This window comes from Salvelinus fontinalis, chromosome 18 (genome assembly GCF_029448725.1).
Source record: "Salvelinus fontinalis isolate EN_2023a chromosome 18, ASM2944872v1, whole genome shotgun sequence".
NCBI lineage: Eukaryota > Metazoa > Chordata > Actinopteri > Salmoniformes > Salmonidae > Salvelinus > Salvelinus fontinalis.
This window is the reverse complement of record NC_074682.1, coordinates 52,917,560-52,939,908: the sequence shown is the minus strand read 5'-3', so window position 1 is coordinate 52,939,908 and position 22,349 is coordinate 52,917,560. Positions and strand designations below refer to the sequence as shown.

At 44.0% G+C, this 22,349-nt stretch overlaps 1 protein-coding gene across 1 annotated transcript; it reads left to right on the top strand.

The window, feature by feature from the left end:
• Positions 1–2,475: 2,475 nt before the first annotated feature.
• On the top strand, positions 2,476–20,622 carry LOC129815743 (keratin, type II cytoskeletal 8-like). Its single transcript, XM_055869829.1, has 9 exons — positions 2,476–2,885; positions 8,573–8,781; positions 12,048–12,108; positions 12,659–12,754; positions 12,982–13,146; positions 13,729–13,854; positions 14,521–14,741; positions 17,902–17,948; positions 20,161–20,622. The coding sequence occupies exons 1-9, from the start codon at positions 2,694–2,696 to the stop codon at positions 20,268–20,270; spliced, it is 1,227 nt and encodes a 408-aa protein (XP_055725804.1). The 5' UTR covers positions 2,476–2,693; the 3' UTR covers positions 20,271–20,622.
• Positions 20,623–22,349: the final 1,727 nt, after the last annotated feature.

Genomic DNA, 22,349 nt, shown 5'->3' with positions numbered 1-22,349 from the left:
AGGCCGTTTACTCTGGGCACGCTTTTCATCCAAACGTGAAAATGCTGCCCCCTATCCATAAGAAGTTAAAGCCTATTTGTCTGTACTGGTATCTATTGACAATTTACTGGTGAATTGAATGACCAGGACTGAACCCAACTCCACTGAACAAGTTGTGGGGACTAAAATAGCTAATTATTTCTACTAGATTATTTCTACCATAAAACGTCAGGAAGTCTAGCCTCTTTTTGTATGGCAAAGAATGGAACCATATACTGCACTAAATCAATGTTTGCTGAAAATGAGTGTGAAATATCAGGTTTAACAAGTCATCTTGACAAACATGTTACATCCAAATACAAGCATTGTGGATTCAGACTGTATAAACACTAGACTCTATGCCTACTACTAAGATGTATAATAACTGTTATATTACCTGAAGCAATAAGGAAGGTGGTATCATTTAACGTCAGAAGATGGGGCCCAAGCAAAGTGGCCAATATGAAAGTCCTGAAATATCTCTATTATTCTGTTTTATCCCATATGTCCAGATTGTTCTCATATAAATCAAATACAACATAGTCCTTTTTCAAAAAGGTTATCCAACATAACCCTATGGAACTAATGAAATATTTTTGTTTCCTTTGTATCCTATCAGGATTGTGATGTCTGCGGATGACATTTTTAGGCGATGGTCCCCAATTCAGCCAACACCTTCAACTACTACAAAGCCTTTCACCTATCTGAAATCAGGGCACATCATAGTTCATCTTTTAGCTATTTTGTTGGAATCTTTCAGGGACTAAAATCCTTTTCAATTGAGATTCTCCATTGAGTTGGATTTTTAGTCGAGGACTAGGCTTAATCTGTGTCCAGGAAACGGTGTTCGTAGGTAATTCCTTACTATATCAATCCTTTACTCCCTCAAATGATGCAGGCTCTGAGTATCAGTGACCCAGTATAAACCCAAACACACAGAAGAAGAAAAGACTGGGAGAAAGACATACCAAAACAGGATCTGCAAATCTGTTTCTGTTTCAAATGCTCTCAAGTGTTTCAAATTCTTAATTTAACAAAAGACCTGCATTGCAAAATGATATTTTTCAAATAAATAAATAAGTCACCAAATATACCAACTGGTTCACAGTAGGTGGTGGAAACTATTGCAGCTACAGGCCTTGAAACGGTTGATCCACTGGACTAGAGTGTTTCCTAACCCCACTTCTGCTGGTTCACAGTGTTGCTCAGATAGCCACAGCAGACACTGTACAGCAGGCTGGAGAGAGATGACACTGTATCTCTCTCCCAGGAGTCACTAAAGAATGGGTGTGTCCCCAAAGGATGGATTGGGGACACGCTCAGCTCAGAAAGACTATCTGGGTGTGGTGGCAGACTACCTTTATTCTGCTGCATAGCTTGGGTGAGAGAGGGAGAGAGAGAGAGAGAGAGCGAGAGCGAGAGCGAGAGCGAGAGAGAGCGAGAGAGAGCGAGAGAGAGAGCGAGAGAGAGAGAGAGAGAGAGAGAGAGAGAGAGAGAGAGAGAGAGAGAGAGAGAGAGAGAGAGAGAGAGAGAGAGAGAGAGAGAGAGAGAGAGAGAGAGAGAGAGACAGACAGACAGACAGACAGACAGACAGACAGACAGACAGACAGAGAGTCGAGAGAGAGAAAGAAAGAAAGAAAGAAAGAAAGAAAGAAAGAAAGAAAGAAAGAAAGAAAGAAAGAAAGAACGAGATGGGGAAGACAGAGCAGGGAGAGAGAGAGACAGAGAGTGAGAAAGAGACAGAGAGAGAGAGAGACAGAGAGAGAGAGAGACAGAGAGAGAGAGAGACAGAGAGAGAGAGAGAGGATAGAGAGAGAGAGAGAGGATAGAGAGAGAGAGAGCAGTTGGAGAGAGAGAGAGAGAGAGAGAGAGAGAGAGAGACAGAGAGGCAGTGAGAGAGGCAGTGAGAGAGGCAGTGAGAGAGGCAGTGAGAGAGGCAGTGAGAGAGGCAGTGAGAGAGGTAGTGAGTGAGAGAGAGAGAGAGAGAGAGAGAGAAAGAGACACAGAGAGAGAGGAGAGAGAGAGGAGTTGGAGAGAGAGAGAGGGAGAGAGAGAGACAGAGAGTGAGAGAGAGAGAGAGGCAGTGAGAGAGAGAGGGAGGCCGTGTGAGAGAGAGAGAGAGGGAGGCCGTGAGAGAGAGAGGGAGGCCGTGTGAGAGAGAGAGAGAGAGAGAGAGAGAGAGAGGCAGTGAGAGAGAGAGAGAGAGAGAGAGAGAGAGAGAGAGAGAGAGAGAGAGAGAGAGAGAGAGAGAGAGAGAGAGAGAGAGAGAGAGAGAGAGAGAGAGAGAGAGGCAGTGAGAGAGACAGTGAGAGAGAGAGACAGTGTGGGGCCAGGGAGAGGAAAAAGGAAAGGTGTGAGTGGATAAGGCGTCTAACTGGTTTTGTGGCCAGAGAATGAGAGAACTAGAGAACCACCTCCACCCTGAGGGAGGGGAGTTTAAAAGGAGGGCTGAATGCCTGAGACACCTCACTGAGGTCAGACAGCCCTGCTGCTATCCTGTCCTGGCTTGTCCATGAGCATCACTCTGATTCTCCCTCCTCTCCATCTTTTCCTCTCTGATTCTCCCTCCTCTCCATCTCTCCCTCTCTGACCCGCACTCCTCTCCATCTCTTCCTCTCCAAATCACTGTCTCCAACTCTCCCTCCACCTCTCCCCTCTCCGTCTCCCCTTCCACCATGAGCCTGAGGTCCAAGCATATCTCCAGCTCCAGTGACCAGCACAGCAGTCCTCTCCACTCTGTCTCAGTCAACATGAGCCTGCTGGCCCCCCTCAATCTGGAGATCGACCCCGACCTGCAGGTTGCCCGCATCCATGAGAAGGACCAAATCAAGGACCTCAACAACCGCTTCGCCTCCTTCATCGACAAGGTCTGTGTGGTTGTCGCTTATGATTATGAAGGTCTCTTTTTTAAATTTAATCAGGATAGTCCACCCAGTAGCAATAATTGCCACTGTTTTCCAAGGAATCTTATGTCTCTGATGGTGTTCCTCTGTCTGAATCAGCTACTAAAGGACTGAAAGATAACTTGGTTTAGCCATTGATTGGAAAAAGGGAGAACAAACAGTGATTGCCATCTCCTTATTTTTTTCATTACAACCTTGAAGTAACTGAATCTATGACAAATCATATTCAAATTTATTTATAAAGCCCTTCTTACATCAGCTGATGTCACAAAGTGCTGTACAGAAACCCAGCCTAAAACCCCAAACAGCAAGCAGTGCAGATGTAGGAGCACGGTGGCTAGGAAAAACTCCCTAGAAAGAAGAACCTAGGAAGAAACCTACAGAGGAATCAGACTCTGAGGGGTAACCAGTCCTCTTCTGGCTGTGCTGGGTGGAGATTATAAGAGTACATGGCCATTAAGGCCAGATTGTTCTGCAAGATGTTCAAATGTTCATAGATGACCAACAGGGTCAAATAATAATCACGGTGGTTATACCCCAAAGAGGTCCTCAGGAGCAAAGATGATGAAAGCAAATGATTTTTTTGTTGTTGTTTGTTGTTCTGTATTTCTGTTGACTTTGTATATCAGTTTCACTCGCGCTAACCCATGAAAACAAAGTCACCTGCTCTTTCACAGCTGTGGTCACTGATACGCCACTTAGCTTACATCATATCTGACGTTTCTCACGGAATGAGTAGCAGAGTTACAATAGAGGCTTTGTGTCTGTTCTACGCTACGGATCACCAGCCTAGTGCACAGCTCTAAGCTTCCTGCAATAACAAACTCTTATTTGTCTCAGGAGTTAACCTCAACACCATACATTTTGAGACAAACCATGTCCTAATGGTGCAGGGAATTTGGGATGCAAAGCCCATTTAAAGATGTCTAATAACAAGTAAAAGATATTTAAAGCACCATCCATGTCCCATTTCTCTCAGCTCATTCAGCTCGCTGGTAACCTAATAAAAACAGGTCAGACATGGTATGGTCTTTCAAGAGTGGAAAATTCCCTAGTGTTTAGGGAGGAAGCTTTTGTGTTGATCGCAGACAAACAATGGGAATAAAATACAGCTGCCTTGGGTGTGAAATAGAACCTTGAGGATCTCAGTAGGACTGACTGACTAGTCGTTATAACCACAATAATCTCAGTACTGTTATCTATTTAGTATCTCTGTCAATCACCGTATTCTTATCGGCAGACTCAACAGCCTTGGTTTCTCAAATGACTGCCTCGCCTGGTTCACCAACTACTTCTCAGACAGAGTTCAGTGTGTCAAATCGGAGGGCCTGTTGTCCGGATCTCTGACAGTCTCTATGGGGGTACCACATGGTTCAATTCTCGGGCCGACTCTTTTCTCTGTATGTATCAACGATGTCGCTCTTGCTGCGGGTGATTCCCTGATCCACCTCTACGCAGACAACAGCATTCTGTATACATCTGGCCCTTCCTTGGACACTGTGCTATCTAACCTCCAAACAAGCTTCAATGCCGCACATCACTCCTTCTGTGGCCTCCAACTGCTCTTAAACGCTAGTAAAACCAAATGCATGCTTTTCAACCATTCGCTGCCCGCATCCGCCCGCCCGACTAGCATCACTACTCTGGACGGTTCTGACTTAGAATATGTGGACAACTACAAATATCTAGGTGTCTGGCTAGACTGTAAACTCTTCTTCTAGACTCATATTAAACATCTCCAATCCAAAATTAAATCTAGAATCGTCTTCCTATTTCGCAACAAAGCCTCCTTCACTCACGTCGTCAAACATACCCTTGTAAAACTGAATATCCTACCAATCCTCGACTTCGGCGATGTCATTTACAAAATAGCTTCCAACACTCTACTCAGCAAACTGGATGCAGTCTATCACAGTGCCATCCGTTTTGTTACCAAAGCCTCTTATACCACCCACCACTGCGACCTGTATGCTCTAGTCGGCTGGCCCTCGCTACATATTTGTCGCCAGACACACTGGCTCCAGGTCATCTATAAGTCTATGCTAGGTAATGCTCTGCCTTATCTCAGCTCACTGGTCACGATAACAACACCCGCACGCGCTCCAGCAGGTATATCTCACTGGTCACCATAGCAACACCCACCCGTAGCACGCGCTCCAGTTGCTATATCTCACTGGTCATCCCCAAAGCCAACACCTCCTTTGGCCGCCTTTCCTTCCAGTTCTCTGCTGCCAATACCTGGAACGAATTGCAAAAATCGCTGAAGCTGGAGACATTTTTCCCTCACTAACTTCAAACATGAGCTATCTGAGCAGCTAACCGATCGCTGCAGCTGTACATAGCCCATCTATAAATAGCCCACCCAATCTACCTACCTATATACTGTTATCTATGGAGTATCTACTGTTATCTTTGGAGTATCTACCGTTATCTATGGAGTATCAACTGTTATCTATAGAGTATCTACTGTTATCTATAGAGTATCCACTGTTATCTATGGAGTATCTACTGTTATCTATGGAGTATCTATTGTTATCTATAGAGTATCTACTGTTATCTATGGAGTATCAACTGTTATCTATGGAGTATCTACTGTTATCTATGGAGTATCTACTGTTATCTATGGAGTATCTACTGTTATCTATAGAGTATCCACTGTTATCTATAGAGTATCTACTGTTATCTATAGAGTATCTACTGTTATCTATAGAGTATCCACTGTTATCTATGGAGTATATACTGTTATCTATGGAGTATCTACTGTTATCTATAGAGTATCTACTGTTATCTATGGAGTATCTACTGTTATCTATGGAGTATCTACTGTTATCTATGGAGTATCTACTGTTATCTATAGAGTATCTACTGTTATCTATAGAGTATCTACTGTTATCTATAGAGTATCTACTGTTATCTATAGAGAATCTACCGTTATCTATAGAGTATCTACTGTTATCTATAGAGTATCTACTGTTATCTATAGAGTATCTACTGTTATCTATAGAGTATCTACTGTTATCTATAGAGTATCTACTGTTATCTATAGAGTATCTACTGTTATCTATAGAGTATCTACTGTTATCTATAGAGTATCTACTGTTATCTATGGAGTATCTACTGTTATCTATAGAGTATCTACTGTTATCTATAGAGTATCTACTGTTATCTATAGAGTATCTACTGTTATCTATAGAGTATCTACTGTTATCTATAGAGTATCTACTGTTATCTATGGAGTATCTACTGTTATCTATAGAGTATCTACTGTTATCTATGGAGTATCTACCGTTATCTATAGAGTATCTACTGTTATCTATAGAGTATCTACCGTTATCTATAGAGTATCTACTGTTATCTATAGAGTATCCACTGTTATCTATGGAGTATCTACTGTTATCTATGGAGTATCTATTGTTATCTATAGAGTATCTACTGTTATCTATGGAGTATCAACTGTTATCTATGGAGTATCTACTGTTATCTATGGAGTATCTACTGTTATCTATGGAGTATCTACTGTTATCTATAGAGTATCCACTGTTATCTATAGAGTATCTACTGTTATCTATAGAGTATCTACTGTTATCTATAGAGTATCCACTGTTATCTATGGAGTATATACTGTTATCTATGGAGTATCTACTGTTATCTATAGAGTATCTACTGTTATCTATGGAGTATCTACTGTTATCTATGGAGTATCTACTGTTATCTATGGAGTATCTACTGTTATCTATAGAGTATCTACTGTTATCTATAGAGTATCTACTGTTATCTATAGAGTATCTACTGTTATCTATAGAGTATCAACTGTTATCTATAGAGTATCTACTGTTATCTATAGAGTATCTACTGTTATCTATAGAGTATCTACTGTTATCTATGGAGTATCTATCGTTATCTATAGAGTATCTACTGTTATCTATAGAGTATCCACTGTTATCTATGGAGTATCAACTGTTATCTATAGATTATCTACTGTTATCTATAGAGTATCTACTGTTATCTATAGAGTATCTACTGTTATCTATAGAGTATCTACTGTTATCTATAGAGTATCTACTGTTATCTATAGAGTATCTACTGTTATCTACAGATTATCTACTGTTATCTATAGAGTATCTACTGTTATCTATGGAGTATCTATCGTTATCTATAGAGTATCTACTGTTATCTATAGAGTATCTACTGTTATCTATAGAGTGTCTACTGTTATCTATGGAGTATCAACTGTTATCTATAGAGTATCTACTGTTATCTATGGAGTATCAACTGTTATCTATAGAGTATCTACTGTTATCTATAGAGTATCTACTGTTATCTATAGAGTATCTACTGTTATCTATAGAGTATCTACTGTTATCTATAGAGTATCTACTGTTATCTATGGAGTATCAACTGTTATCTATAGAGTATCTACTGTTATCTATAGAGTATCTACTGTTATCTATAGAGTATCTACTGTTATCTATAGAGTATCTACTGTTATCTATAGAGTATCTATTGCTATCTATAGAGTATCTACTGTTATCTATGGAGTATCAACTGTTATCTATGGAGTATCTACTGTTATCTATAGAGTATCTACTGTTATCTATAGAGTATCTACTGTTATCTATGGAGTATCTACCATTATCTATGGAGTATCTACTGTTATCTATAGAGTATCCACTGTTATCTATAGAGTATCTACTGTTATCTATGGAGTATCTACTGTTATCTATAGAGTATCCACTGTTATCTATGGAGTATCTACTGTTATCTATGGAGTATCTACTGTTATCTATAGAGTATCTACTGTTATCTATAGAGTATCTACTGTTATCTATGGAGTATCTACTGTTATCTATGGAGTATCAACTGTTATCTATAGAGTATCTACTGTTATCTATAGAGTATCTACTGTTATCTATAGAGTATCTACTGTTATCTATGGAGTATCTACTGTTATCTATGGAGTATCTACCGTTATCTATAGAGTATCTACTGTTATCTATAGAGTATCTACTGTTATCTATAGAGTATCTACTGTTATCTATGGAGTATCTACTGTTATCTATAGAGTATCTACTGTTATCTATAGAGTATCTACTGTTATCTATAGAGTATCCACTGTTATCTATAGAGTATCTACTGTTATCTATAGAGTATCTACTGTTATCTATAGAGTATCTATTGTTATCTATAGAGTATCTACTGTTATCTATAGAGTATCTACTGTTATCTATAGAGTATCTACTGTTATCTATAGAGTATCTATTGTTATCTATAGAGTATCTACTGTTATCTATAGAGTATCTACTGTTATCTATGGAGTATCCACTGTTATCTATAGAGTATCTACTGTTATCTATAGAGTATCTACTGTTATCTATAGAGTATCTATTGTTATCTATAGAGTATCTACTGTTATCTATGGAGTATCCACTGTTAACTATGGAGTATCAACTGTTATCTACCGATCATTTACATTCAACATCTGATTTTATATAAACTTCATGAAGGTCACGACGAAGTCAAAGAGAAATTCCAAGGTGACCAACATGTGGTGTCTTTGAATCAAAGAGAAATGCCTCTCTTCAGGGCCACTAAAGACCAAACATTACTATGTGCTATATCCTCAATGATCTGAGTCTCTTTTCTCCCTGTAGGTGCGTTTCCTGGAGCAGCAGAACAAGATGTTAGAGACTAAGTTTGATCTGCTGCACGGTAAGCAGACGGGCCGCTCCAACATCGAGCCGCTGTTCGAGGCCTACATGGCCAACCTCCGCCACCAGATGGACGTGGTCAACAACGACAAGACCAAGCTGGACGGAGAGCTGAGGAACATGCAGGGTCTGGTGGAGGACTTCAAACACAAGTAGGAGTCTGTCTGTCTGTCTGTCTGTCTGTCTGTCTGTCTGTCTGTCTGTCTGTCTGTCTGACTGTCTGACTGTCTGACTGTCTGTCTGTCTGTTTTGCTCACCTGAAGTAGAGTATATTGTGATAAATTGCAGGCCACACTACTTGCATAGAGAGTTTTCAGCTATACTTTTCGTGGCTGTTTATTTACCACCACAGACAGATGCTGGCACTAAGACCGCACTCAGTCAGCTGTATAAGGAAATAAGCAAACAGGAAACCACTCACCCAGAGGCGGCGTTTCTAGTGGCCGAAGACTTTAACGCAGGGAAACTAAATCAGTTCTACCAAATTTCTGTCAACATGTTAAATGTGGAACCAGAGGGAAAAAAATTCTAGATCACCTGTACTCCACACACAGAGACGCGTACAAAGCTCTCCCTCGCCCTCCATTTGGTAAATCTGATCACAACTCTATCCTCCTGATTCCTGCTTACAAGCAAAAATTAAAGCAGGAAGCACCAGTGACTCTGTCTATAAAAAAGTGGTCAGATGAGGCAGACAGCAAAACAGTCCTGTAGTTTAGTATCACAGACTGGAAGATGTTCCGGGATTCTTCCTATGGCATTGAGGAGTACACCACATCAGTCACTGGCTTTATCAATAAGTGCATCGGTGGACGTCGTCCCCACAGTGACTGTACGTACATACCCCAACCAGAAGCCATGGATTACATGCAACATTCGCACTAAGCCAAAGGGTAGAGATACCGCTTTCAAGGTGCGGGACTCTAACCCGGAAGCTTACAAGAAATCCTGCTATGCCCTGTGACAAACCATCAAACAGGCAAAGCGTCAATACAGGGCTAAGATTGAATCATACTACACCAGCTCCGACGCTCATTTGTGGCAGGGCTTGCAAACTATTACAGACTACAAAGGGAAGCACAGCCGCGAGCTGCCTAGTGACACGAGCCTACCAGACGAGATAAATCACTTCTATGCTCGCTTTGAGGCAAGCAACACTGAGGCATGCATGAGAGCATCAGCTGTTCTGGACGACTGTGTGATCACGCTCTCCATAGCCGACGTGAGTAAGACCTTTAAACAGGTCAACATACACAAGGCTGCGGGGCCAGATGGATTACCAGGACGTGTGCTCCGGGCATGTGCTGACCAACTGGCAGGTGTCTTCACTGACATTTTCAACAAGTCCCTGATTAAGTCTGTAATACCAACATGTTTCAAGCAGACCACCATTGTCCCTGTGCCGAAGAACACAAAGGCAACCTGCCTAAATGACTACAGACCCGTAGCACTCACGTCCGTAGCCATGAAGTACTTTGAAAGGCTGGTAATGGCTCACATCAACACCATTAGCCCAGAAACCTAGACCCACTCCAATTTGCATACCGCCCAAACAGATTCACAGATGATGCAATCTCTATTACACTCCACACTGCCCTTTCCCACCTGGACAAAAGGAACACTTATGTGAGAATGCTATTCATTGACTACAGCTCAGCGTTCAACACCATAGTACCCTCAAAGCTCATCACTAAGGATCCTGGGACTAAACACCTCCCTCTGCAACTGGATCCTGGACATCCTGACGGGCTGCCCCCAGGTGGTGAGGGTAGGTAGCAACACATCTGCCACGCTGATCCTCAACACTGGAGCTCCCCAGGGGTGCGTGCTCAGTCCCCTCCTGTACTTCCTGTTCACCCATGACTGCATGGGCAGTCACGACTCCAACACCATCATCAAGTTTGCAGACGACACAACAGTGGTAGGCCTGATCACCGACAATGATGAGACAGCCTATAAGGAGGAGGTCAGAGACCTGGCAGGGTGGTGCAAGGACAACAACCTCTCCCTCATTGTGATCAAGACTAAGGAGATGATTGTGGACTACAGGAAAAGGAGGACCGAGCACACCCCCATTCTCATCAACGGGGCTGTAGTGGAGCAGGTTGAGAGCTTCAAGTTCCTTGGTGTTCACATCAACAACAAACTAGAATGGTCCAAACACACCAAGACATCCGTGAAGAGGGCACGACAATGCCTATTCCCCTTCAGGAAACTAAAAGATTTGGCATGGGTCCTGAGATCCTCAAAAGGTTCTACAGCTGTAACATCGAGAGCATCCTGACTGGTACGGCAATTGCTCAGCCTCCGACCGCAAAGCACTACAGAGGGTAGTGCGTACGGCCCAGTACATCACTGGGGCTAAGCTGCCTGCCATCCAGGACCTCTACAACAGGCGGTGTCAGAGGAAGGCCCTAAAAATGGTCAAACACCCCAGCCCCCCCAGTCATAGACTGTTCTCTCTACTACCGCATGGCAAGCAGTACCGAAGTGCCAAGTCAAGGACAAAAAGGCTTCTCAACAGTTTTTACCCCCAAGCCATAAGACTCCTGAACAGGTAATCAAATGGCGACCTGGACTATTTGCATTGTGTGCCCCCCCAACCCCTCTTTTTACGCTGCTGCTACTCTCTGTTTATCATATATGCATAGTCACTTTAACTATACATTCATGTACATACTACCTCAATTGGGCCGACCAGCCAGTGCTCCCGCACATTGGCTGACCGGGCTATCTGCATTGTGTCCCACCCACCACCCGCCAACCCCTCTTTTACGCTACTGCTACTCTCTGTTCATCATATATGCATAGTCACTTTAACCATATCTACATGTACATACTACCTCAATCAGCCTGACTAACCGGTGTCTGTATGTAGCCTTCCTACTTCTATAGCCTCGCTACTGTATATAGCCTGTCTTTTTACTGTTGTTTTATTTCTTTACCTACCTATTGTTCACCTAATACCTTTTCGGAACTATTGGTTAGAGCCTGTAAGTAAGCATTTCACTGTAAGGTCTACACGTGTTGTATTCGACGCACGTGACAAATAAACTTTGATTTGATTTGTCTGTCTGCCTGTCTATCTATCTATCTGTATCTGTCTGGATGGAGAGCTGAGGAACATGCAATGTCTGGTGGATGACTTCAAACACAAGTAGGGACACCTAGTTATTGCCAGGAATGTTGGTTGAGTTCTCTTTTGTTCTCTTTTTTTCTGACAATGACTAGGGGGAAGAGCTGCCAGCGAGAGGGGTTTAGTCTGCAGGTTCATGGAGAAACTCCTGGCCCAGATTATGACTAATATATTATCTGGTGTCATTTTAACACTGACCAATAACAAAGTGTGACCCGAAGACGATCAAAGCCAGATCCTTTCTGACCAAAGCCAGTCTCTTGTCATTCTGTTTTTACCTAGATACGAAGACGAGATCAACAAGAGACAAAATATGGAGAACGAATTTGTGAATCTGAAAAAGGTGAGAAGATCATTTTTTCCCCAGTGATACCTGAATTGTGTTTTAAATGGTGCAGTCTCAGAAGTATAATATTGATGCTTTAAGACTACTTTATGGACACAATACCGTACTATGACATCACCTTGATGTTGTATTCAGTGATACAGTGCAGCACCATGAGAGTGAGGTTAAGTTAGACAAACACTGCAAATGAAAAGGCCCAGAGAGACAGAGACAACAATAGCTAGTATGAGAAAACCTGCCCCATCTTCTGCGAGATTAAAAAACCAAAAGCTTGTAAGGTATCATTTCACGACTGAAAAAAAAAATGAAAGAAATGGATCTGGGGTGTGTAGGGGAGACAGAGAAAATATCAAACCAGCATGTCAAAACCAATTTCAACCTAACAAGTTGCCTTGCAATGAAACAATCAGTCTTCAATAAATTGCGCCTGGTACGTTTGGACAAGGTACTTGGTGGCCTACTGTTGTTCTTTCAAGGTATTAGGTTTTACAAAACAGTAGTAGTCGAAGGGACTAGAGAGTGTAACTACAGTATGTTGTCCTATCAGGATGTGGACTCAGCACACATGGTGGAGGCAGACCTGGGAGACAAGGTGGGAGCTCTGACTAATGAGATCAACTTCCTCAGGTTCATCTATGAAGAGGTATGATCATTACTGTACTAAGAAACTGCAATCCACAAATGTATGTCCTGTATGGCTCAGGCAGTCGGTGAGAGTGAGTGGCTATCAACACCAAGGTTGTGAGTTCAAATACTGTAATGATCACCGTCAAAACAATTCCCGGGAACTCACGTTACTGTAAGATCCTTTGCGGTGTTAGAATGAATGTTTGTTTGTTTGTTTGTTTGTTCACCTCTCCGTACATCCAGGAGCTGCGTGAGCTGCAAGCCAGTATCAGGGACACCTCTGTGGTGGTACAGATAGACAACAGTCGTGACCTCAACATGGACCAGATAGTGGCTGACGTCAAGGCTCAGTACGAGGACATTGCTGTTAAGAGCCGAGAGGAGGCTGAGATGTGGTACAAGTCCAAGGTGAACAACAGTTGGCTATTCTAGGATTGAAGTGGTTAAGAGGGATTTTGTTGGATTGAAGTGGTTTAAGAGGGATTTTGTTGGATTGAAGTGGTTTAAGAGGGATTTTGTTGGATTGAAGTGGTTTAAGAGGGATTTTGTTGGATTTAAGTGGTTTAAGAGGGATTTTGTTGGATTTAAGTGGTTTAAGAGGGATTTTGTTGGATTTAAGTGGTTTAAGAGGGATTTTGCTGGATTTAAGTGGTTGAGAGGGATTTTGTTTTACTACATGGAAATCAATACCCATTTCACACATACTGAGCCAAGCCGTACTGCTCTGGCCTGGTTACACATCTACCATAGCAGCTGGAACCAGGCTGGAAGGACAATGTTAAAGGAAAATATCAGACCAAAAAGTGTGGTTTGGCAGATAGTGTGAAAAAGGTCCAAGAGAACTCTGTGCCTCTCAGAGTTGGAGTGCTGATCTAGGATCAGTTTTAGCCTTTTAGATCATAGTGAAAAACATTATTTCAACCTGATCCTAGACCAGCAGTCCAACTGATTCGGGGCCTTTAAGTAATGCATGTTGTGTTTTAATCTCAGTTGGACCAGATGGCCATCCAGGCCACGCAGTATGGAGACGAGCTGAGGAGCACCAAGGGAGAGACAGCCGAAATCAACCGCTTGATCGTCCGTGTGCAGAGTGAGATAGAGGCTGTCAAACAACAGGTAGTTCACTTATTATATAATGCTATATGGTTTAACTGCTTTGAGGCACAGTAATATAAAACAAAACCATGTGCGCAATACACACCCTGTCAGATGGGATCTACTTTAATCGGACATAAGATTCAGCAGCCGTGCCATGGAGTGTGCCGCTAAGGCTGTAAGTGCCACTTGGTGTGACGCAAGCAAATGCCATGAAACCGATGCAAACTGAACCCTGCTGTTGATGTCTCGTAGCGTGTCAACATGGAGAACCAGATAGCCGAGGTGAAGGGCCGCGGGGAGCTGGCTGTGAAGGAGGCCAAGTCTCTAACCTAACCCTAACTATACCTATCTCTCCCGTAGCGTGTCAACATGGAGAACCAGATAGCCGAGGTGAAGGGCCGCCGGGAGCTGGCTGTGAAGGAGGCCAAGTCTCTAACCTAACCCTAACTATACCTATCTCCCCCGTAGCGTGTCAACATGGAGAACCAGATAGCCGAGGTGAAGGGCCGCGGGGAGCTGGCTGTGAAGGAGGCCATGTCTCTAACCTAACCCTAACTATACCTATCTCTCCCGTAGCGTGTCAACATGGAGAATCAGATAGCCGAGGTGAAGGGCCGCGGGGAGCTGGCTGTGAAGGAGGCTGAGTCTCTAACCTAACCCTAACTATACTTATCTCCCTCGTAGCGTGCCAACCTGGAGAACCAGATAGCTGATGCTGAGGGCCGTGGGGAGCTGGCTGTGAAGGAGGCCAAGTCCAAGATCAGAGATCTGGAGGATGCTCTGCAGAGGGCCAAGCAGGACATGGTCAAGCAGCTCAGAGAGTACCAGGACCTGATGAACATCAAGCTGGCCCTGGACATAGAGATAGCTACCTACAGAAAACTACTGGAGGGAGAGGAGAGCAGGTATGGAGGGGGGACAGGTATGGAGGGAGAGGAGGACAGGTATGGAGGGAGAGGAGGACAGGTATAGAGGGAGACGAGGACAGGTATAGTATGGAGGGAGAGGAGACAGGTATAGTATGGAGGGAGAGGAGGACAGATATGGAGGGAGAGGAGGACAGGTATAGTATGGAGGGAGAGGAGGACAGATATGGAGGGAGAGGGTGACAGGTATAGAGGGAGAGGAGGACAGATATGGAGGGAGAGGAGGACAGGTATAGAGGGAGAGGAGGACAGATATGGAGGGAGAGGAGGACAGATATGGAGGGAGAGAAGGATAGGTATAGAGGGAGAGGAGGACAGGTATAGTATGGAGGGAGAGGAGGACAGATATGGAGGGAGAGGAGGACAGGTATAGAGGGAGAGGAGGACAGATATGGAGGGAGAGGAGGACAGGTATAGAGGGAGAGGAGGACAGGTATGGAGGGAGAGGAGGACAGGTATAGAGGGAGAGGAGGACAGATATGGAGGGAGAGGAGGACAGGTATGGAGGGAGAGGAGGACAGATATGGAGGGAGAGGAGGACAGATATGGAGGGAGAGGAGGACAGGTATAGAGGGAGAGGAGGACAGGTATGGAGGGAGAGGAGGACAGGTATGGAGGGAGAGGAGGACAGATATGGAGGGAGAGGAAGACAGATATGGAGGGAGAGGAGGACAGGTATAGTATGGAGGGAGAGGATGACAGGTATGGAGGGAGAGGAGGACAGGTATAGAGGTAGAGGAGGACAGGTATGGAGGGAGAGGAGGATAGATATGGAGGGAGAGGAGGACAGATATGGAGGGAGAGGAGGACAGATATGGAGAGAGAGGAGGACAGGTATAGTATGGAGGGAGAGGATGACAGGTATGGAGGGAGAGGAGGACAGGTATGGAGGGAGAGGAGGACAGATATGGAGAGAGAGGAGGACAGGTATAGAGGGAGAGGAGGACAGGTATGGAGGGAGAGGATGACAGGTATGGAGGGAGAGGAGGCCAGATATGGAGGGAGAGGAGGACAGATATGGCGGGAGAGGAGGACAGGTAGAGAGGGAGAGGAGGACAGGTATGGAGGGAGAGGAGGACAGATATGGAGAGAGAGGAGGTCAGGTATAGTATGGAGGGAGAGGAGGACAGGTATGGAGGGAGAGGATGACAGGTATGGAGGGAGAGGAGGACAGATATGGAGGGAGAGGAGGACAGATATGGCGGGAGAGGAGGACAGGTAGAGAGGGAGAGGAGGACAGGTATGGAGGGAGAGGAGGACAGATATGGAGAGAGAGGAGGTCAGGTATAGTATGGAGGGAGAGGAGGACAGGTATGGAGGGAGAGGAGGACAGGTATGGAGGGAGAGGAGGACAGATATGGAGAGAGAGGAGGACAGGTATAGTATGGAGGGAGAGGATGACAGGTATGGAGGGAGAGGAGGACAGGTATGGAGGGAGAGGAGGACAGATATGAGGGGAGAGGAGGACAGGTATAGAGGGAGAGGAGGACAGATATGGAGGGAGAGGAGGACAGGTATGGAGGGAGAGGAGGACAGGTAGAGAGGGAGAGGGGGACAGGTATGGAGAGAGAGGAGGACAGGTATAGTATGGAGGGAGAGGAGGACAGGTATGGAGAGAGAGGAGGACAGATATGGAGGGAGAGGAGGACAGATGTGGAGGGAGAGGAGGACAGATATGGAGGGAGAGGAGGACAGGTATGGAGAGAGAGGAGGACAGATATGGAGGGAGAGGAGGACAGATATGGAGGGAGAGGAGGACAGGTATGGAGGGAGAGGAGGACAGATATATAGAGAGAGGAGGACAGGTATAGTATGGAGGGAGAGGATGACAGGTATGGAGGGAGAGGAGGACAGGTATGGAGGGAGAGGAGGACAGATATGGAGAGAGAGGAAGACAGGTATAGTGTGGAGGGAGAGGATGACAGATATGGAGGGAGAGGAGGACAGGTATGGAGGGAGAGGAGGACAGATATGGAGAGAGAGGAGGACAGGTATAGAGGGAGAGGAGGACAGGTATGGAGGGAGAGGAGGACAGATATGGAGGGAGAGGAGGACAGGTATGGAGGGAGAGGAGGACAGGTATGGAGGGAGAGGAGGACAGGTATGGAGGGAGAGGAGGACAGATATGGAGGGAGAGGAGGACATATATGGAGGGAGAGGAGTACAGGTATGGAGGGAGAGGAGGACAGATATGAGGAGAGAGGAGGACAGGTATAGTATGGAGCGAGAGGAGGACAGGTATGGAGAGAGAGGAGGACAGATATGGAGGGAGAGGAGGACAGATGTGGAGGGAGAGGAGGACAGATATGGAGGGAGAGGAGGACAGGTATGGAGAGAGAGGAGAACAGATATGGAGGGAGAGGAGGACAGATATGGAGGGAGAGGAGGACAGGTATGGAGGGAGAGGAGGACAGATATAGAGAGAGAGGAGGACAGGTATAGTATGGAGGGAGAGGATGACAGGTATGGAGGGAGAGGAGGACAGGTATGGAGGGAGAGGAGGACAGATATGGAGAGAGAGGAGGACAGGTATAGTGTGGAGGGAGAGGATGACAGATATGGAGGGAGAGGAGGACAGGTATGGAGGGAGAGGAGGACAGATATGGAGAGAGAGGAGGACAGGTATAGAGGGAGAGGAGGACAGGTATGGAGGGAGAGGAGGACAGATATGGAGAGAGAGGAGGACAGATATGGAGAGAGAGGAGGACAGGTATTAGGGGGAGGAGGACAGATATGGAGAGAGAGGAGGACAGGTATAGTATGGAGGGAGAGGATGACAGGTATGGAGGGAGAGGAGGACAGATATGGAGGGAGAGGAGGACAGATATGGAGGGAGAGGAGGACAGGTATGGAGGGAGAGGAGGACAGATATTGAGGGAGAGGAGGACAGATATGGAGGGAGAGAAGGACAGGTATAGAGGGAGAGGAGGACAGGTATAGAGGGAGAGGAGGACAGATATGGAGGGAGAGGAGGACAGATATGGAGGGAGAGGAGGACAGGTATGGAGGGAGAGGACAGGTAAACCTGGGACATGATACAGCATGACCATTTTCTATGAGTTGAGGTTCTAAACAAGGACTGGACAATGTTTTAAAAGCATTTCAGAAACTGAAGCGGCTCTATCTATTTTTCTTATAGGATTGGACATCAGTCTATTGTCAATATCCAGTCGGTGTCCAGCTACAGTAAGTAGCCTATGTACTACTGAAAAATACATCAGAAAGCGTACTCTATTTAATGTTATCATCCACTGACTAGAATCACACAAATTTCTGTTTTTTTTTTAAACACAAGAGCATTTATGTTTAGGCTCCAACCCATAGAGAGCATATTAAATTACTAAGTTCCAGAATGGATTGAAAATGGCAGCCAATATAGATTTTATATCAGCAATTGTGTAATAGAATTATTGTCAACCTAAAATATTGTCATATACAGTGCATTTGGAAAGTATTCAGACCTCTTGAGTTTTTCCACGTTTTGTTACGTTACAGCCTTTTTCTAAAATGTATTAAATATTGTTTTCCCTCATCAATCTACACACCATACCCCATAATGACAAAGTGAAAACAAGTTTTTAGATTTTTTTGTAAATGTATTAAAATATAAAACAGAAATACCATCTTTACATAAGTATTCAGATCCTTTGCTATGAGACTCGAAATTGAGCTCAGGTGCATCCTGTTTGTATTGCTCATCCTTGAGATGTTTCTACAACTTGATTGGAGACAATCTGTGGTAAATTAAATTGACATGTTTTCAAAAGGCACACAGCTGTCTACATAAGGTCCCAAAGTTGACAGTGCATGTCAGAGTAAAAACCAAACCACGAGGTCGAAGGAATTGTCCGTAGAGCTCCGATACAGGATTGTGTCGAGACACAGATCTGGGGAAGGGTACCAAAACATTTCTGCAGCATTGAAGGTCCCCAAGAACATAGTGGCCTCCATCATTCTTAAATGGAAGAAGGTTGGAAACACCAAGACTCTTCCTAGAGCTGGTCGCCTGGCCAAACTGAGAAGTCAGGGGAGAAGGGCCTTGGTCAGGGATGTGACCAACAAAATGATGGTCACTCTGACAGAGCTCCAGAGGTCCTCTGTGGAGATGGGAGAACCTTCCAGAAGGACAACCCTCAAATCAAATCAAAGTTTATTTGTCACGTGCGCTGAATACAACACGTGTAGACCTTACAGTGAAATGCTTACTTACAGGCTCTAACCAATAGTGCAAAAAAGGTATTAGGTGAACAATAGGTAGGTAAAGAAATAAAACAGTAAAAAGACAGGCTATATACAGTAGCGAGGATATAGAAGTAGCGAGGCTACATACAGACACCGGTTAGTCAGGCTCTCTGCAGCAGTCCACCAATCAGGTCAGACGGAAGCCACTCCTCAGTAAAAAACACGACAGCCCACTTGGAGTTTGCCAAAAGGCACCCAAAGGACTCTCAGACCATGAGAAACAAGATTCTCTGATCTGATGAAACCCTTTGGCTTGATTGAACTCTTTGGCCTGAATGCCAAGCTTCACCTCTGGAAGAAACCTGGCACTATCCCTACGGTGAAGCACGGTGGTGGCAGCATCATGGTGTCGGGATGTTTTTCAGCGGCAGGGACTAGGAGACTAGTTAGGATCGATGGAAAGATGAACGGAGCAAAGTACAGAGAGAACCTTGACGAAAACCTGCTCCAGAGCGCTCAGGACCTCAGACTGGGGCAAAGGTTCACCTTACAACAGAACAATGGCCCTAAGCACACAGCCAAGACAACGCAGGACTGGTTTCGGGACAAGCCTCTATATGTCCTTGAGTGGCACAGCCAGAGCCCGGTCGAACATCCCTGGAGAGACCGGAAAATAGCTGTGCAGCGACGCTCCCCATCCAACCTGACAGAGCTTAAGAGGATCTGCAGAGAACAATGGGAGAAACTCCCCAAATACAGGTCTGCCAAGCTGTAGCGTGATACCCAAGAAGACTAGAGGCTGTAATTGCTGCCAAAGGTGCTTCAACAAAGTACTTAGTAAAGGTTTTGAATACTAATGTAAAGAAGAATTTGTTCTTTACTGACTTGCCTAGTTAAATAAAGGTTAAATAAAAAATATAAAAGTACCTGTTGCATTGACAACTTGTGTAAGTACCATCATCAACTGATTTCAGCCAATGTGTCGTGGATTGACTGCATTGTTGGAATGGAATGTTATCATATTGGCAGTTAAATTGAAAAATGTATCGAATCATTGCTCCAAAACTGACTGGCTAGCTAATCAAAACAAAGTAGTATCAAACTATGGTTGACCAACTCCCTTATCTTTATACCATCATAAGAAGGTTCCTGTCCATCCTAGCATTCTAATTCCTAATTCTATGCTTTAACCATTAGACTGGTGTGCTCTGTTCAGGTTCTAAGAGTAGCAGTAACAAATACCACAGCAGCTTCAGCTCCTCAACACCCAAACTGCTGATTAAAACGATTGAACAAAAAGGCAGCTCCAGATTCAGCTTTCACTGAAGAGCCCTCAGATCCTTCTGGCTGTGGATGAAGAACCATTACCGGTATAGAAGAGTTTATATCACATCTCTTTCACATGTATTGCTTCTTTTTGTTTATGTGCATGGAGAGTATACCATAAGATTATGATTCACGATCTAATAGTTTTGATTTTGTAGCTAGTTGTTTGTAGCTAGATGGATACAAACTTTTGATTGTTCTTTCTGTAATGAAAACACAAAGACAAACTTGCAGTTTCAACTGGTCATTTCATGTTAATGTAAATGTATTTTTTATTTTTAAACACAGTTCATGCTACTTGCTGTAACACATGGGATGCCGTAGAAATTTTTAAATAAAGAACAAGAGAGTACTCAAGGCCTATAATGTAAACACAAAAAGCGTCATCCTCAGGCAGTGAGAGAATGGTTGTCATGAGGTCAAAAAACATGGGACACCACCTGCTTCTTTTCCATTAATTTAATATGAACCTTTTTGACTATTGGTTAGAGATCCCTGAAGGAAGGGGGTCATGTTATTCGAAGAGATATGATGCTTTGGACTAGTACATTTATGGGCTTTATTCATTCTTATTTTTAAACATTCCCAAAAATAAATAAAAATATTTCTCATACATACACACAATGGTTCATTCATAATTGTTTGCCAAAACATATACACTATTAAGAAGAAAATTGATTAAGATCAGTTAAATGCGTAGCTGAAAGCAAACACTAGGTATGAAGGTATTACAAGTAGTAACAGAGTATTATTGCCTCCTAGTGTTCAATCAACATACTGCTTCACTGCACTTAAAGACTCAGAATCTGGAGTTCCTTCACTGCACATACGTATTTCCTTAGGACCTTGCCACTTCATTGTCAAAGAAGACATTTTCAAATGTTTTCAGATTACTCCTTTAAGACAAACATCATAACATATACTATGATTTTTTTTTAGAGTAAAGTACATCGAAAAAAATCAAAAGAAAACTGCAAACTGAATAGGAGACCAAACAAGCAGCAAACAAAGAAGAAAGGCTTTTGAATAAGTAACAATTTTTTCATAAAATTATATCGTTTTCTTAGCTAGCTAAGTTGTTTACCTGTTGCTAGGCAGTTGCTAGGGACATTCCTGGAAGAAGCTAGCTAGCTAACAAGGAGTGTCTAGTTGGCAGAAGAGAAGAAGGGACAAAGAAGGGACAAAGTGGGACAAAATAAGGACAGAAGAAAAGGGAAAGGGGGGAAAAGGGACATTAAGGTGAAGCAGTCCTCTAAAGACACAAAAGACAATAATACAAGAAACAACACTTCTATTGCCTCTCCCTCTACGATACGCACTTCCGGGTTGGAGTGAGTAGTTGCATTCCGCTTTGCTCCACAGGTAGTATAACATTTCATTTCATTACAGTACAACAGTTTGATTTGTTTGATCTTAGCTGGCTACATAGCCGTCTTTGTATCCAAGATAATTGTGTAGTCTAGAGTAATTGTCGAGGTTACCTAGCCAGTTAGAGGTTACCTAGCCAGCTACACTTTCAAACAAAGTCAACAACGCAGCCACTGCTAGCTAGCCTATTTCACCAGCCAGCAGTACTATATCATTTTAGTCAATAAGATTTTTTGCAACGTAAGCTTAACTTTCTGAACATTCGAGACGTTTAGTCCACTTGTCATTCCAATCTCCTTTGCATTAGCGTAGCCTCTTCTGTAGCCTGTCAACTATGTGTCTGTCTATCCCTGTTCTCTCCTCTCTGCACAGACCATACAAACGCTTCACACCGCGTGGCCGCTGCTACTCTAACCTGGTGGTCCCAGCGCGCACGACCCACGTGGAGTTCCAGGTCTCAGGCAGCCTCTGGAACTGCCGATCTGCGGCCAACAAGGCAGAGTTCATCTCAGCCTATGCTTCCCTCCAGTCCCTCGACTTCTTGGCACTGACGGAAACATGGATTACCACTGATAACACTGCTACTCCTACTGCTCTCTCCTCGTCTGCCCACGTGTTCTCGCACACCCCGAGAGCTTCTGGTCAGCGGGGTGGTGGCACTGGGATCCTCATCTCTCCCAAGTGGACATTCTCTCTTTCTCCCCTGACCCA